Here is an 18,104-nt window from a genome sequence, read left to right on the forward strand (position 1 = left end):
GACTGGTCATTAACAAATACACTAAGAGTGTCCTTGTGCCCATGAACGAGGTTTCCTCGGTACATATCAACAACAAAAACTTACAAAAGACACACAAGTGAATAGCACCTTTTGAAAATTAAGAGTTAGATACAATAGTGCCCAACAATGAATTAAACTTTATCAAACATATGTTTCGCTCTTCTAGGACTCGTCAGTGATGCTAAAGGCCAGCATCTTAATCTCGTGACGTGTTAGTAAAGGTAAATGTAACCTACCGTCCAAGGTCCGCCAGTCGTGTCCATGTCACTGTACACGTCAAAGCAAATCCCGGGGCTGGCGTGATTCGGTAGACACCAGACTTGTAGACGGTTGGGTCTATTTCACTGCAATCGGAAAACCCTACAAAGCAGTAGTGGAAATATTTTTGCATATAAGTCAGTTTTTTAAATCAGTCCTATTTATTGTTTTGTATCTATATGTGCAGTTTTATTAATGTATATGCAACAACTCATTGTACCTACTGTGGATAGGCAGAGCTGCAATACATATAAGAATAATCAACAATTGGTTATATTGTAATTTGTCAGGTTCTTTTCAACTCTAAATTTCATCGCGTTTTAGTTTGAATTGCGATCCTGCTCCGTAGCTGTTGACAGGATGTTAAACAATATAAAATCGAACAAAACATGTTCTTCGTTAAGAGCGAAGCAAATTGACCGAATTGACATATTTTAAACTAACCTTTTCTGTGTCGTTAAATGTAATTATTTAAATACTCTTCACTGTAACCTAGACAACCGATTCGTTATCAATAAATTAGAAACAGATTTGTTTTAAGATAATTTAGTTTGAATTGTAACAGAATTTATTGACGACAGTACGACATCCAATTGTTCATTGACTTAATTATGATAATGTGAGAACATTATTAACCTGACTCATTATCTTAATAGACAACTACACTACCTTTCATACCGGTCAATCTACAGCTTACGACCAGGCAAGGAAATAACTTACGTTTAATAATGATCTATCGCTTTCACGAATCATTAATTACATATAAATAATTTTTCATGATAGAATTCTTACCCGTAACATTAATGTTACTTCTCAAAACCTTCAAAATTAATTTGATGATAGGACTAGTATACCTCACCGTCCAGATTTTGTCTTTTTGTTAGATTACATTGGATTTTTTCTGTCGCTGCTTGGTTTCAAAATTTAGGCCCTTAGCATCACTGCCTAGTTTTAGGTCAAAACAACTGTATGATGCAGTTTAATTCATTTTTGACTACTGGATCTACCTCTTAATTTGTATTAAAATGTGCTTTTTTAATTGTGTATCTTTTGTACAGTATTTAAGGTTTATGACGTAACGATGGATACCATAAACACATTACGAACATGACTTAAAGCTTGACGGGGAAAGTCTATTATAATTACTGGAAAGTGCAGCTACGACATCAGTGACCCGTTTGTGTATTCATAAAGAGATACATTGCTGCAAGGTCAACATTGCGATGACGTCACCTTTTTTGTAGTCTTCACCGACTGACATGTCGGAACATCTGAGCGTTCTTCAATCCTTGTAAGGATGTACTTATAAAGTTAGTAATACCGTATGATGCCAAACGTGAATGTAATTTGATCATGTAAAAGTCGAATACACGGCAAATTTGCTACTACATTTTACATTTTACCGATCACGGCAGTTCAACATCTCAAACAACCGCGAGGTTTCAGCATCTTAGATAAGGCTGTCATGATCTGAGAGGAGTTTTCCAAATTGTATGCTGTATTCCTGGAGATAATTATGTATGGTTGTGTTATGCTCTTTAACTACTTTAAGTCATTTAAACTTCGTGAATACCTTATTTTACAAGTTTGTCCTTTATCATTTTTTTTGCGAATGCTGGTTTACGAATTTGCGAGTGATGAGTTAAGAGAGACATGTACTCCTATGTATGGTACAGATGGTTTCTATTTTGTGTATATAATATCTACAGCTGATTTTGTTTCTCTGTCATCTTGATTAAGTTACATAAGAATCATATGGGACAGCCACACACACCTGTAAACATGACATCACAACATGGGACAATACACGGACGCGCGAGCAACCGATTACATTATGATGAATTAAACTGCATCATTTTACTCTTTGTATTTACACCTGAAAAGTGACGTGATTCAGTCACGTGATACACTTGTTAGTAAAGAATTTGCACGGAGAGAACGGTTAGTCAGCACTGTAAGTATAACAATCCTCAAAAGGCTTAGTTGAAGCTCTAACTCTGTACCCAGTAATTGTATAGAAGTTACACGGTCAATGTGAGCGGATAGTAGTCTAACAACATGCTCATCAAATAAGTACAAAATGTGACAGACATGTGATAATCTGTTTACTCTGCGTGTTGTGATTTTAAAATATTAAATATAATGTATTACCAATTTCTGATGGAGACCTATACTGTAATTGTGTGCGCAATAAATGCTATATATAGTATATATACTTGTCTACACCAAAGCTACTAAACTTTACCAGTATTGGTAACAGTAACACAATATCAAATACAAATAGTGATTGAGGACATTTTTTATCACTGTCTACTACAAAACAACAAGAAAACACCTGTTTAAATAAATGTTTAAAAGGTAGGACAGTTTTTTGGAAACATTCAAATATTATTTTGCTGTTCCATTTGATTCCAAGTTGGTATTAAGTGTTAATTTGATTTTTATATCAATCTTTCTACTCAAACTTACGGTTACTTATCCAGCCATCCATCTTTGTAAGCATCATCATGTCCGACGATATCGACTCTGTGTCATTTCTACAGAACATTTTAGGAAATGTCTTGCATTCTCTGGTTTCGAGGTGAAAGGTGAAGGACAAACAGTTGTATTTACAAACCTTTGCACAGTCTACATGGTTCGATATATTGTCATAAGTCCCCAGTACATCATTGACATGCATCTCCATGGAGACACGAAGTAAACGTGCAAATGAAGATGACGAGAAACCACGTATGTAGAATGTGCCGAATATCCACAGCATTGATAAATCAATCGTGATATTGATGTATACAAAATGTACCTTTATCAGGGCGATAGGATGCTACAGATTAGTCTGTTTAAATGGATAAACTACCAGTGAAATTCATTAAGTGAAACCCAAACTGACCTTAATGATGTACATTGTTTCACCACTGTTTAACTGTCTGATACCGTGTATCTAACCAAGCTGGGACCAACCGAAGCCTGCGAATGAAACATCTCTGAAACTATCAAACTACCTATCCGTGAAATTGTCTTAGATAGTACCATTGCTAATCATTAATACTTAATACTGTTACTGTTGGTAATAAAGAAAAGGATTCAAACTTTGGAAATCTAGATAGGAAATAAATCATTGCAGTACTGTTCTATCCTTTTCCTCTTCCACGATATGGTACTAAAATTAATTTATTATCTATTAGATATTGTAGTCTAATCAATCTTTATTCGGAATACTTAAAGAGCCAGACCCACTCCGTTATAGATATTTTTTCATATTTTATTGACTGCAAATTTTGTTGTATACTAATAGATAATATTTAAATAAAGACTTGTATAAAGTTTCGAACTTGAAATTGAAAGGGTATCGGAGATATCGGTGCCGGAGTTAGTCTCATTAATCAACACCAGGATATGAATATTGATGAGGAAAAGTCACGTGATACGTTCAAACGCAGTCAGAAACAAAACAAAAATGGAAGAAGAGGTGAGTAGAACGTCTATGTGACATCGCTTGTAAAGAGATTTTACCGATAAATGCAATCAATACTATATATATCCTGTATGGAAATCATCTAACGTATGTATTGATCACATCTTTCAATGCTTAGATATGTCACAAAAACGTGCAGATTACGAGAAAAACCACGATTAATTGCAAAGATGCCCTCAAATGGGGGCTACGATACGGTAACGAACATATAGAACATCGCAAAATGGATCTATCTGAAGCGAATACTCGATGATAAGAGTATTTATGAATATGATTTTAGATTGATACTACACGAGAGAGCCAAACAGAGAGCGATACAGAGTATTAACCAGTCATCTTCCTTCTTTTCGCCTCAGAGTCCGTCAAAACACGTTTTCTTCCCCGCTTCCCGCGCACGCTTTCTGCCATGTTGGAAGACGGCGATTTATTTACAGTTCTTTGCCCAGGCGTCAGAGGGCAGATCTTCCCGTACTGAATTAGCATTGAGTCGTTGCGAATTCTTTTTTAAACTATTTTTTTTACGTTAGATTGGTAGCGATTTACTTCAAAATTGCGGTATTACAGGGTTAGTCAGAACTTTTGCTACCCGAGAAAAATAGAAAATCATGATTTTTTTTATATATAAAATAATATCGGTCGAGGAGTGGGTCTGGCTCTTTAGGTCCAACAAAGTAGTTAGCGAGACAAAAGATAAAAAAGAACTAGTAATCGATATGAGACACATTGTATTACTGATGTAAACAGACAACTATACAGGTAACACAGAGAAAACCAATAAATGTTGTCAGTCAGCGGTATCGTCAGTAACGCACTCTTATTTCACCTCCGTCCGGAGTTCGATTCCTGGAATGGACGTAGAGGGTATTGGGTCACCTGGCAAAACATGTAGGTTTTTCCCTGTACTCAACTGTCCTCCCACAATAAGACCCTCGTGTGGAAAAAAAACTTGAGTCGCAATTGTAATGAAATAGATGAAGTTTGTTCATTTATATTTCTTTTGTTAATATTTTGCTCTTGTTTGATTGAATTTGGGTTTTTGATTATGATCATGTTGCCATGTTGGTATTTTCTTGTTTTTTGCCCTTGAGGATAATGACATGTTGGTTTTTCCTTCTTGTTGGCAGCCTTCTATTCCCAAGGGTTTGCAGTAGCGCAGAAGCATGGTATGTGGCTGGTTGGTTTCTAGGATGAATCCCGACAAATTTTGCGAAAAGAAATAACCATATTTAAGGTATCAGAGGCCGAATTTGTTTAAACAGTTTAACACTTTCTTCTTATCAACGTAAAGGCCCAGAAGCATATGTGACATGTAGGTACCTTGTAGGAATGTCGAAATGTTTGCAATAAAAAATAAAATTGTCTTATACTCATGATACCAGGGTTCAAATTCATCAAAACCTTAAAATTACTTCTTTTTAAATCACTTGCATGAAGGCCGACCAAGTTTGTAAGAAAGAATGACCTTATGGATATAAATATGTTTATATTCAAGGGCACAGTGTTCGAATGTATTAAAACAGTTTCTTCTGATTTCCCAGAAGACCGTATACAATGTAAGGAACATTAATTAACATGAATACTTTCTAATATAAATACAAATTCTGCTTTTTAACAACCGTCAGTTTACATGTATGAGAAACAGCAGACAACATTACTGATGGATATAAGACTCGCTACTAAAGTAACGATTTGAAATTTAAGCAGACGACTTGCTATTATACGACAGCCATTTATATACACGGGGCAAGCAAGTCAGAATGTTAAGACGTCAAACCCCTGTGTTTATCATTAGTAATACTCCTGGTGGACAATGTCCCTCACTATTGTAGCTGCGGTTTCGCTTCAAATCTAATGATTTCTGTGATGTCATCTTCCTTGTTCACATCGCGGTCTAATATCCTTTTCCATGAAACAATATATATTAAACTATTATCTTATGAACCCATTGGAAGGACACTCAGAATACAACATTTTAGTAAATATAATTTATAATTCTTTTGTCTAAATACATCTGTTTTTCATTGATTGCATATTGTTAGAATTTAACATATGATATATATACAGTCGAACCTAGTAGGGACCAAAGGGAAGCCAAGGAATTTGCCAAGATAAATATGGATGGTGTTGTCGATGACCCATTAAACGCATACGATTTCGAAACACCTGGGCCCGTATTCATTAAACCGTTCTCATGCTCAAGCTTGCATTTTGTGCCTAAGCTGGTCTGATTCTCATGTAGCAATAACTTGGATTTTGATTTCAATTGTTGTGTCCCTTTAAAGGTGCGTCCTTAATTTTAACCCTATAGCAGAACAGATCAAGACAGTTCTATTGAGAAGTTTGAATGTAAGAAGTAAATAATTATCCTTATACCTTCTCGTCTTTCTGAATAGGGCCTGTTTTATTCCTGATGTGTCACGTGACACATTTTGCATTTTTGTTGTATTATTGAGCGTCCACCCATAATAAGTAGATTAATATTTTACCACCTAACTTAAATGTGTTACTTTAATCAGGTAACAGAATAGTCGTTGTCGGTCTATGAGCCTAATAACAGATCAGTCCTAAGCTATTGCGAGACTTTTTATCATATAAACCAGCCTTTAGAAAATACAGTTTGCGGAACCTGCATTTTTTTCTTATAGATTATATATCATATTGTATGTAAGTGTCCTGTAACAAGTAGTTACATTTACAAAAAAGCGGTATGCTAACCATACTTACGTGTGACCTATAGTTATTCAGTAGCAGTTACTTCCCCTTGTGGAACTCTATGTATATACGTTTGTAATGCGTTTTGCAATATTTTTTTTTATGAAATTAACGTTGCTTTATTGATTTGATTAGTGATCGAACATAACAGACATCATTCTCGCTGTGTAGTTTAGTTAGATTTATTACATGCAGGGAGTTTCTTGCTGTATTTTCTTTATTGTAATTTTGCTAGTCGTAGTCAGGTCGATTCGTCCCAAGTCAAATCACGTGGTTTCCGTTTATTTTTATGATTATTCCCATTGTAAACACTCTGTAATTCTGTCTTATTTCTGTAATTATCAGTCCTTCCCTGCTTATAATACACCGACGTACACTAAACATTGGCAGTCCGGGTTTCATGTGTCATATCGTCCCTGTCCCAGTCCCGTACAGGATAGTAAGTAAAGAGCTCTTGCAGAGTAGACATTTCGTCAACAGCAATACAATAAATATGATGTAACAAACTTGTGCTCTCTCTCACGCCCTTTTATTATGGTTTTAAAAAGTAATTTTATTTAACATTGTTGTATCAAACAACATATAGTTATGTGCTGACATAGATGTCCAGATGACGGGATGATAATTGTGATGACCCATATGCAATACAATGTTCAACCAGTTAACACTTTAATACCACGAAACCAAAATTTGTATTATCCCTATCGTATCCCGTAATTTAATCTGTTGCAGGTATGGGCTTCCATACATTGAAAATTCGCACATACTGATGGGCAAATACAACATAATTTACGAGAAATGTCAACAGTAACACCTGAATTATTTCTAAATACTGTCCGTGCACGCGCTTAACTGTGAATCACCATCTATAAGGTTCTTTATAACGTCATAATGATACATCCTACCAACCACGTGCTCCGGTAAATAATAAAGAAAGTAACACTGAAATGTTACAGTTCTTGGTTTCTAGCAAAATAACACAAGGACCACTGGGCGGGTTCTCACGGCATTTTCATTTCCCATGAAGGATAATAAAAACAAAACCCTGCAATGTAAAACACAAAAAGACAATAAACTCTCGCTCTCTGACACATATATATATATATACTATAGACCTGACCATGTTTAAACAAGGGAAATAACTCTTATGACTGACTTTCGTTAACCTACTAAATAGCGCAAATTACATAATTAGAAACGTTGAAACAACTAAACTTTACCGGACCAGAACAATACGGACTAGTAGTTTATTTCATTAATAACCGGCTACATGGGCTACAGAACGTAATTCCATGGTAAAATATATAATAAGACAGACAATTTTAAACTAATTACTAAATAACTAGAATATGTTATATACAACAGACAACTGTGGTGCAGAGAATTCCTATAAATTCCCTTTGGGACGTAGGTGTAGTATAGATGTAATATAAACCGTCGCTGCGTGTATCTCGGGTGGAAGTGCCCGGATGTGGTAACAGGTAAAAAGCAAGTCTTGTCAAAGGTCACGACCTACACAATTTATTGGTCAGTCCACAGTCAGGTGTCAAAACATGCATACTTAATTGACATAACGTAATACACAACACTAAAATATATGATACATCCATATATACGTAAACTGATGTAAAACCAGCTATATTTAACCATTAATAAGCCCCCTTATGTATATATATGTACTAAGCTATCAGTAAATAACAGCATATACAAATTCTACCCTGTAACAGACAGTGATACAACTACATTACAACTTAGAGCCCACGTTCAACATTTCCGAAAATTACAGTACTTACACCGTGGTCGCTGCAAGTTGTGCATAAGTGGTGATTTCTTACCACCGAACCGCACATAGGCAAAATGTACACTAAACGAACACAAAGTTCTACAAAGGGAGGTTATCTCCCAAACCTACGGAAGCCGCACGGTGGCAAAGTAATAAAGAGATGTTTCAGTTGATGGTTAACAAAGACGGTTAAGGATTTCAGGGTGAAATGCTATTTATTCTCTTTCCGGCCGTTTCATGTTTTACCTACAAATTTAAGGCAGTGTTACAACCAGTGAAAGCATGGGAAGTAGGCAATTAAGTTGTCCTGCCTTCTAAGTACGAACCCATCATACTGATTGAAACGTTTTCTTTCCGACACCAGAACAACTTTGATTTTTTTTATATCCAGGTAATGTAAAACTTTAATTAGATGCGTAAACTATTTCCATGAACTATATTTGCAATTGCCGTGAGGAAATGATAAGACTTTTATCTTTTCAATTATATCAATCATATCGACTTCGTTATTCCGGAACAGAATATGGTTTTAGCATTTCACTATCATCCGCAACTTTCTCATTTTAGATTAGATACTTGACATAGGTGTTACAAGTGCCATCCTTGACTTCCTGATTCTAGATTAGATATATGACTTAGTGTTTCACAACCATCCTCGTCTTCTTTATTCAGGAACAGACATATGACTTAATGTTTCACAACCATCCTCGTCTGTTTTATTCAGGAACAGATATATGACTTAGTGTTTCACAACCATTCTCGTCTTCTTTATTCAGGAACAGACATATGACTTAATGTTTCACAACCATCCTCGTCTTCTTTATTTAGGAACAGACATATGAATTAGTGTTTCACAATCATCCTCGTCTTCTTTATTCAGGAACAGACATATGACTTAGTGTTTCACAACCATCCTCGTCTGTTTTATTCAGGAATTTTATGAATTAGTGTTTCACAACCATTCTCGTCTTCTTTATTCAGGAACAGACATATGACTTAGTGTTTCACAATCATCCTCGTCTTCTTTATTCAGGAACAGACATATGGCTTAATGTTTCACAACCATCCTCGTCTTCTTTATTTAGGAACAGACATATGAATTAGTGTTTCACAACCATCCTCGTCTTCTATATTCAGGATTAGAAGATTGTTTTCATGAGCATCTTCGTTTTCTTCATTCTACAACGTTGAGTTGTGTTGTAGAAGAAGTCCCATAACTTATTGTTGTATTTACCGCCGTTTAGATTTGCATGGACGCAGTTTTTGTACCACCATCCTCCACTGGAAGCGCGAGCACATGACCATTTCCATTGATCATTGTCTCTGTCGAACGTTGAGAACTGCATTCCATCATGTTTAGCCATGGCATCGGCTATAGATTGAATAAGAAGAAGTATTAACAGCAGCTTCCTAATAGAGAATACCCTCTCACTTCAACATCACCTGCAAGTTGTTATTGATATCTACCATCAGTAACAAATTCTTAAGAACTTCATAAAGCTACACATTCTCAATACACGCATTCACCTCGTAAACATAAGGATACCTGTATGTCGATAGCGATAAACATAGACTCATCAGACATCTTCTAGCAACATGATCCATTTTTAAATGTCATACAGTGTAATTAATGTTTTCGTCATGTCTCCCTCCAAGTTCATACTGCCAGTTCAGTAGGATTATTAAGTGACATGTTTCAGGATTGTAAAGTCAATTGGTGGCTCAACATGAATTACAATTTTACCTCCGAGGATATTGTAACCAGATGGCTTATGGGAAAATGGTGTTACAGCTAATTATGAAAAAATTGAACAAAAAAATAAAACCAATCTTTGGTTTCATTCAAGTTATAAATGTACCGTTGATCTAAATATTATTATCAGACCTAATGTGTATCTTTAGTTAATACGATTTATGCTGATGTGGCAAGACATTGAACACTATAAGTAGGTGAAGTAGGATTAGCTTACAAACTGACCAGGAAGATTTCATCACATTTAATTACGCTGTATATACAATTGTATGTGTTCCTATTTCTATATATGTATCATCTGTGTACCTATTCCTATATAATGTTAGTATGTGTTGATTTACGGATGGTCAGCAATAATTTAGCTAACATCAGCGTAGATTCATGATTCAAGATACCAAGGTTAAGTGGGGTTTGATCAACGGTCATTTCGGCAGTGGGGATAAATAGACGACAGATATTGGGGTTAGCCAGAGAAGGCCGGTGAGCGCTGGAGAAAGGAACACCATCTCTCACAAACCATGTCAGACTCTGCTTGTACCTAATAAAAGAAAAAATGAAAAGAAACAACGACTTGCTTATACTCAATTGGGCCACAGTATATCTCGACCTGGAAACCAATTCCAGTGACCTCATACAGACAAATATTAAAGTTATTTAAAAGACCAGAGCTGGTCAGTAAGAAGATACAGGGATAAATTGTCCAAACCATCTCGTCTATACATACAAATGTTACCAGAGAATCCGGAAACGCTCAGTCTGTAATTATCCATCTCGCTTCCAACTCTGAACGCTGAATACTGTGCATGTCCATCATCATTACTCCCTGAGACTAATTCGATCCGGAGGGAGGACGGTTTGAGGGTGAGGTGGTGGATAGCTTCATTTCCTAGTCAAAATGCAGCATTTGATTTTTCGTTAGATTTTACAAAACAATATTGGCAAAAATACATTTTCTCTGCTTGGAAATATAATGAGATTAGAATATCTATTTTTGAATGATTACATGAATGGTCAAGCTTTATCCGATACTTCGGGACAATTCTTACTTTCAATAACTCATTATTTAGTTCAGTAAAACTTGATTGTAATGACTCCCAGAGGACAATAGAACTCCCTTTATTAAAGTGAATCCAAGTTACAGTAGAACTTACTTGATCACAAAGATATTTGACAACTTATTGTCCAAACTGATGAAAACCTTTATTGACTAAAATATTACAAAATTTTATCGAACGTCTGTTCAAAAGTCCTTCTTTACATGTAGTTGTAAGGTATTTGATGTGTAGCTTTCTGTCCTTGATTACAAAGCGATAAATAGTAAACATGTGATGTTAAAAACATTTAATATGAGAACATGTAAATCAGTACCTTTTATGTAGTCACGGCATCATGCATGGATATAACGTATTTTTGACATTCTGTTTTGACTTTATAGATCATATCTTATATCTTTACCTGAATGTTTCTGAAGTCCAACTCGAACGAAAAACGGTTGGTACTTTAAATAGATCTATATTTAATGGATGCAAGGATGTATGAACGGAGCGTAACTTATATGTGTAAAATTTGGGGAAAAAAAGAAAATACCAACAAGGCAACATAATCATCATTCAAACTCAAATTCCATAAAACTATGGCAAAATATGAGCAAAATAATGATTTACACGGAGACTCCTGAAAAGGTACAAAGATAATAAGACCAGGTGTCCCGGAAGAGTAAGTGATTCTGCTTCATCGACAACACCCGTCATGTAAACATTGGTCGATCCAATTAAATAATACCACTTTCTCAAATGAGAACAAGGTAAACAACAACGGAACAAACTAACGAGCATCAAATAGCTTCATGTCGCATAAAGATTATTATTAATATTATTAACTTAACTGCCCATCAACACATAAAAGTTCATTACGGTCATCAACCGGTAAACCACACAGCGATCCAAAAAGGGAAAAAAATCAAACTATAAGGGAAATTCTAAAAACCTTTAATGGGTATATTATCATAAAGGAATGGAACATGTCTCAATGGTGTCACTATGGCGACCATAAACCTTCATCGTTTGAACCCTTGTGTAACAAGTTTGTCAGTAAATAAGCCGCTATTACATGATTAAAAACATGGCATGTCGGTTACGACAAACCTTGAGAACTGAAATACACCAGCTTTAGCTACCACCTGCAATTTCAAATGCCGGAGTTCATCTATTTCAAGTGAACATTTTTGAACAAAATTCACACCGGGTAAGTAGATTGTATAAAAGGTTTCATGTGTTTTGATGTTGCCGCCAGTAAATGATTCTACATGTAAACGTTAAACTATTTTGAAATACTGCATGGTGGCCTGTAGTTTTAAGGTCAAACTGACAACGCCAAAGGTTTAATAGCTCAAGTAACATCTAACATTGTCTGGGAATTTAACATTATCAGAACTGTTATGCAACAGTGTAGGTCGATGATTAAGTCGAGAACACGTTTATCTCGTGTTATAGAAGTGTTTTGCAATATGTGATACATCTGTACATGTATGAAGTCATGAAGGGTCAATAATTGTCCTTTCCCAGATATGTTGGATTTTTAAAAATAAGGTCGAACATCATTATATCGAAGTAGGCGGCACCACTGGAAATTTTCGAGTTATCCGAGTATTCGATTTAAGCGAGTTTTTAGTGTTAAAATAGGATTGGACTGACGGAATAAAACGTGGTCTTCGAGTTATGAGAGTTCAAGATAACGAGGTTCGACTTTCTGTGTGATATTTGCTTTGATAGCATATTCAAATTCGCATCATTGTTTTAGTTATAACGAAAGATACATACCCAGCCAGAAATTTCCGTTGAGATCACCAAATCCATTTTTGTATTCTTCCCATGTCCTGTTAAATTTCACTTCTCCATCTGCTCGGTTCTGTATTACCTGGAAATATATTAGTGACTGCCATGATTTGTTCGCGAAGTCGATGATTGTACATATCTACATACTAGAAGACGTCTATTGGTGAAAACCTGCACTGTGAAATTATACTGGTATTATTACCTTTGTTCCAGAAAGACATCAGTGCCAGTTTTATTAATCCATTTAACTACATATATATCCAATCCAAACCTAACGATTAAGCAAACATCAAGCTGGTGTGGCTTAATTATACAATTATAAAACATTTTTAAAAAATCTAAATCTGTCCAACAACACTGGAAAATATTTTTGGTAACAGGAATAACTCTTTTCACCCATGCCAGTGCCATGTTCTCCAAGTAACTTACCGTCCATGGTCCGTCTGCTGTATCCATGTCACAGTATACCTTGAAACAGACTCCAGGCAAAAGGTTGATTCGGTAAACGCCAGATGAATGGATGGCTGGATCTAGCTCATTGCAATTTGCAGGGTCTACAAGACAGCAAAGGTAATTTTAAACCTTGGTGTAAAGCAAAAATTACTTCTAACTAATTTATTTCAACTTTCATATCGGTAGGAGCATCAATGCTATTCATGTTTAACCCTACCGAATAAATACCAACCTTTCTTCAAAATTTCGATAAAACTGGTTTCATAGTCATCGACACTTGTTTTAAATCACCTGGTCCGAAGTGTCTCATGATCTAATGGCAGGGGCTCTGTGTCCACCATACGCTGATCGTCCGTCAAACCATTATACATGTTGCTGCTAGTCACAACCGACTAAGAGGATTTTAGCTAAATTTGATAGGGAACATCTGTGGGAAAGCGGAAGCAATTTCATAAAATGGTAGTTCTGGGACCTTTGGAACGGTACTCAAATGTGACAACATTACATATTCCATAAAATCTTTCAAAGTTCGTCTGAAACATCAACGCTGAGTCTGACCCTCATTTATTTCTTGATATATGTGACTGCGATTTTTAAAAAAAAAATCTAATCATAGGGAAATCTTGATATATTTTTGTAATCTTGAAATATAACTTGATAGCGCAGGCAAATACATGTTTGCAATAGATTTTAACATAAACCACATGTTGATCATATATTATTTGAAACATTATTAAACGCGGCAGGAACGAACGTTTGGTTTGGTTGGTATTGTTTGATCATTTGCTGTCAAAATGGAATTAATCGTTTATGAAGAAAGAATATTTATAAATCAAACATATCGAAACGTCACAATTCCTATCATGACCTACATACATACATTATAGAACAATCATTTTTTCATTGGGAATGTCAAGACGTTCAAAAACTCTTACAAACTCGAAAACAGTTACAGATGCATTGATTATTCTATTTATATCAACAAACAATCCTTTCTGTCTGGAATTACTAGCTACAACAGCCCTAGTGTTTGAGTTGATAATGAAATGATTTTGATTATTAAACACTACATTTACCAAAACAAATGTCTACACAGGTCTTTAAACATCAGTACTAAAGTTAACACTGTACAAAGTCATTATTCTGTACAAAAATATATTTCAAAAAGCATAAGCAACACTCTTGATTAAAGTGTATGGATGAATTGAGAAAAGGGGGGAAATATCACAACTGAAACTCAATCCTGACTATAAGCCGACCTAAAAACTTAACTAGATTTTTTCTTTGTTTTGCAATTCAGTATATTAATTAAGCATCTCGTGGACACGTCCTCTCTCTCTCTCTCTCTCTCTCTCTCTCTCTCTCTCTCTCTCTCTCTCTCTCTCTCTCTCTCTCTCTCTCTCTCTCTCTCTCTCTCTCTCTCTCTCTCTCTCTCTCTCTCTCTCTCTCTCTCTCTCTCTCTCTCTCTCTCTCTCTCTCTCTCTCTCTCTCTCTCTCTCTCTCTCTCTCTCTCTCTCTCTCTCTCTCTCTCTCTCTCCTGTATGCGAGTGTTTATATAGGTATGAGTGTTTTTTATGTGTGTGCTACAATGTTAAATGGTAGTGGTGGTGGTAATGTTAGTATTGGTGTTGGTGGTGGTGGTTGTGGGTGGTGGCTGAATAGTATGTAGTTTTGAGGCTCTGACAATTTTGGTGATCAGACGGATTTCATTGATTTTGGTATGAAGTTGTTCATTACATCAACAAATTTTACATTGGACTTATAATTCCATCTGGATAGTTTGCAAATTAGTGTTTTTGTGCAAATTCCTTTGTTGAATTGTGCAGTGCTGAACTGTGTTCAGGGATTACCTGAGTGAGGAAAACCAACACAACATGACCAGGGATTCCAACACCAACCGGCAACCCCCTAAAAGATCTAAGATTACTTAACAACAGTACAGACAATAAAGAACAAATCAATGAGATGGAAGAGGTCAATGCTGGAAACCATTATAAAAACAAGAATTAAAACTGAGGACCTCAAAGTGATAATGACATTTTCTGAATGGAATACTCCAGAATTTCCGTGATACAATTACTAAAGATACCCATGTGAAAGTGAAAGAGGTAACTAGTGAGATTCGGAAAGAGTTAGATAGGCTAAACATGGTAAATGAAAGGCTAAAAGAAATGGTGGTTAAACAGAGGAAAGACATCTACTGCTAAGGTGAACATATCAAATAAACTGGCAGAACAGGCCATGCCCATGGCTAATCATAATGAACAATATAGCAAGAAAATATCAATTAAAGTAATGAACATGGAAGATAGGTTACCAGACAAGGACCTAGAGAAAGCCTTCTGTGAGAAGATTAAACAGGAAGCTAAGATCGAGATCAAACCATGGGATATACTAGCATGTCACAGGATCCCTGGCAAACGAGACCAAACCAGTGCTTGTAAAGTTTGCTCGTAATGACATTAAGCACCCTGTGATGAGAGCTTGAAAAGATAAAAAAAACCACCTTGAGATTGATTTACACAACCCGCGAGGATGTTACAAAACTCGATATTGAACATATACACAGACTGTATGACGACGAGCGGATTGAATCTGCATGGCACTTCAACTCGCCAGTGTATGCCAAAACTGTGAAAGGTGAACGGATAATGTTTGACATTTATGACAATCTTGACAAGTAACAGGAACACAGTAAGTTGGAAATTTATGTTCCAAAGATTCATAATATATATGTATAGACTTTTTAAATGAATTTAAATACCATTCGCCTAACAGTTCCAGCATATAACTTCACTCATATAATGCTATGTTGGCTACAGCATAATAATTTCGTAAATATATCTGTGTCCATTTAATTGCCTTTGCCAGTAGGTATGTTGATAATGCCATGTTTTTCATGAATTAGAAGTTGTACATATGATCCCATGTTTTAAATACATGCTATGTGAAAGAAATGTAATATATGTGCAAAGTAACCCACATGGAAGAATGAAAAGTTGATGTTCAATATGATAAAGTCAATATGTATACAATCATATTAAACGTACACACTTTAATACTGTTTGGATGTACAGGTATTATTTTATTACTATGTTGATGTATTCCTTATGAATAATCAAATACATTTCAATACCAATGTATGTGTACAACCTGTAAAAAATAACTGTTTACTATTTATTATGATATATGTATATCATATTGCAAAGGTTTGACCGCCTCGTGTGGGTGTGTTACACCAAATCAGGTAGAGACGGACTAGGAGTCTGATACTGATTTTCTATAAATTGTAAGTCACAAAAAACTTGTTGATAATGTGATTCTGTTGACAGGGATGTTGATTGATTGACATGTGCCCATGTGGTAAATATATGTGTGTACTTTTGGACTGCGCATTCTTCAACCCTTATCATACTACATAGTTACAGCGAGTCATTTACAGAATTACCGTTGACTAAAAAAAAAAAACTCACCAAAACCATGCTAGTGATTTCAACATTGTATTCTGATAACATAAAAGACCTCATTTCTTTCATTTTACATTGGACAAGTGATGCACTTGTTACTAAGAAAACTCTAATATTGGTCATTCATTTAGAATACAAGTATGAACAGGAGAGAATTAACCTTAGTACCTGATCTTTTGTAAGTGATTAGCATGATAGGGGTTGAAAATTGATGCGAGTCTGTGACATATGTCATTACTTTTATTTATGATACATACATTTAGATGTATTATTAGTGTGATGGCTATGTTTCGTACATGGAGTGTGTGGGTCCTGTATAGTACACATACATTATTTAACCAATAATTGTCATATTCTGGAATAGCTGCAGGCTGAAATATGAGGGAGTCATTCTTATTTAGTATTGTATGTTATAATCTGTTTGTTTCTTTTTTGTCATTTATGTTTGTAACACTTGTCAGTGCTGTAATATTTTTACCTTCTCTATACAATTTCAAGATCATGTTTCTTTTCTTAAGCAATCAGTATTTGAAATCATCATTGAGTATGGAGACGAATTGATGTACGTTCAGCTAATTGACAGGGCCTCGGAAATAAGAATAAAAGAAAAGTTTTTTTCATATTTAAGAAGTAAACGATATAATATCTACTGTATTCAAGATACACGTTTCACGTATGAGATAGAAAACAGAATAAGGTCAGAATGGGGATATGATTACCTTTTTCGTTCTTTTTCTTCTAATTCAAGAGCGATTGCAATATTATTTAATAATAATTTTGAACATAAAAATGTTCAAAGTGACGAAAGACGATTCAGGGAATTGTTTGGCATTAGATATAGCTATTGATGGAAAGCATATTACACCTATTACAACATATGCTTCAAACACAGACACAACACTTTTCTTGAAAACGTAGCAAACACTTTTATAGAGTTCCGAAACGAATCACAGATTATATGTGGGGATCTCAACTTAGATTTAAAACCTTACATAGATTATGAAAATTATAAGCGTATCAACAACCCGAGGGCTAGAGATATGGTGTTATAAATTATGGAAAGTCATGATCTTTCAGATGTATTTAGAGAACATTACCATGATAAAAAAACGCTTCTCGTGGAGGAAACAGGCTCGATTAGATTTGTTTTCTAATATCGGAAAACCTATTATCCAGTGTAGAGAAAGTAAATATAGAACCTAGTCATAGATCGGACCATTCAATGCCAGTAATAGAGATACAATTCAATAATTAAAAAAAAAGGGAAAGGTTTGTGGAAATTCAATAACTCACTTGTGGAAGACTCTCAATATTTAGCCTTGTTAAATCAACGATACACAAAGTAAAAAAA

At 35.2% G+C, this 18,104-nt stretch overlaps 1 protein-coding gene across 1 annotated transcript; it reads right to left on the reverse strand.

The window, feature by feature from the left end:
- Positions 1-9,385: 9,385 nt before the first annotated feature.
- Positions 9,386-13,316, reverse strand: LOC132558794 (angiopoietin-related protein 7-like). Its single transcript, XM_060223401.1, has 4 exons — positions 13,263-13,316; positions 12,819-12,915; positions 10,724-10,885; positions 9,386-9,618 (listed from the first exon to the last, which is right to left on the reverse strand). Exons 1-4 carry the CDS (start codon positions 13,287-13,289, stop codon positions 9,386-9,388), a joined length of 519 nt encoding a protein of 172 aa, XP_060079384.1. The 5' UTR covers positions 13,290-13,316.
- Between the last annotated feature and the right edge of the window lie 4,788 nt (positions 13,317-18,104).

Source organism: Ylistrum balloti, unplaced genomic scaffold, assembly GCF_031769215.1.
Source record: "Ylistrum balloti isolate Yb309-2 unplaced genomic scaffold, AGI_CSIRO_Ybal_v1 Utg370826, whole genome shotgun sequence".
NCBI lineage: Eukaryota > Metazoa > Mollusca > Bivalvia > Pectinida > Pectinidae > Ylistrum > Ylistrum balloti.

Excerpts from the sequence above, each read along its gene's own strand:
- LOC132558794 (XM_060223401.1), bottom strand. The coding sequence starts at position 13,289 with ATGGATACAGCAGACGGACCATGGACG. Across the intron at positions 12,916-13,262 it reads CAGCAGACGGACCATGGACG|GTAATACAGAACCGAGCAGA; the intron begins GTAAGTTACTTG and ends ATATATTTCCAG. Across the intron at positions 10,886-12,818 it reads CAACGGAAATTTCTGGCTGG|GAAATGAAGCTATCCACCAC; the intron begins GTATGTATCTTT and ends CATTTTGACTAG.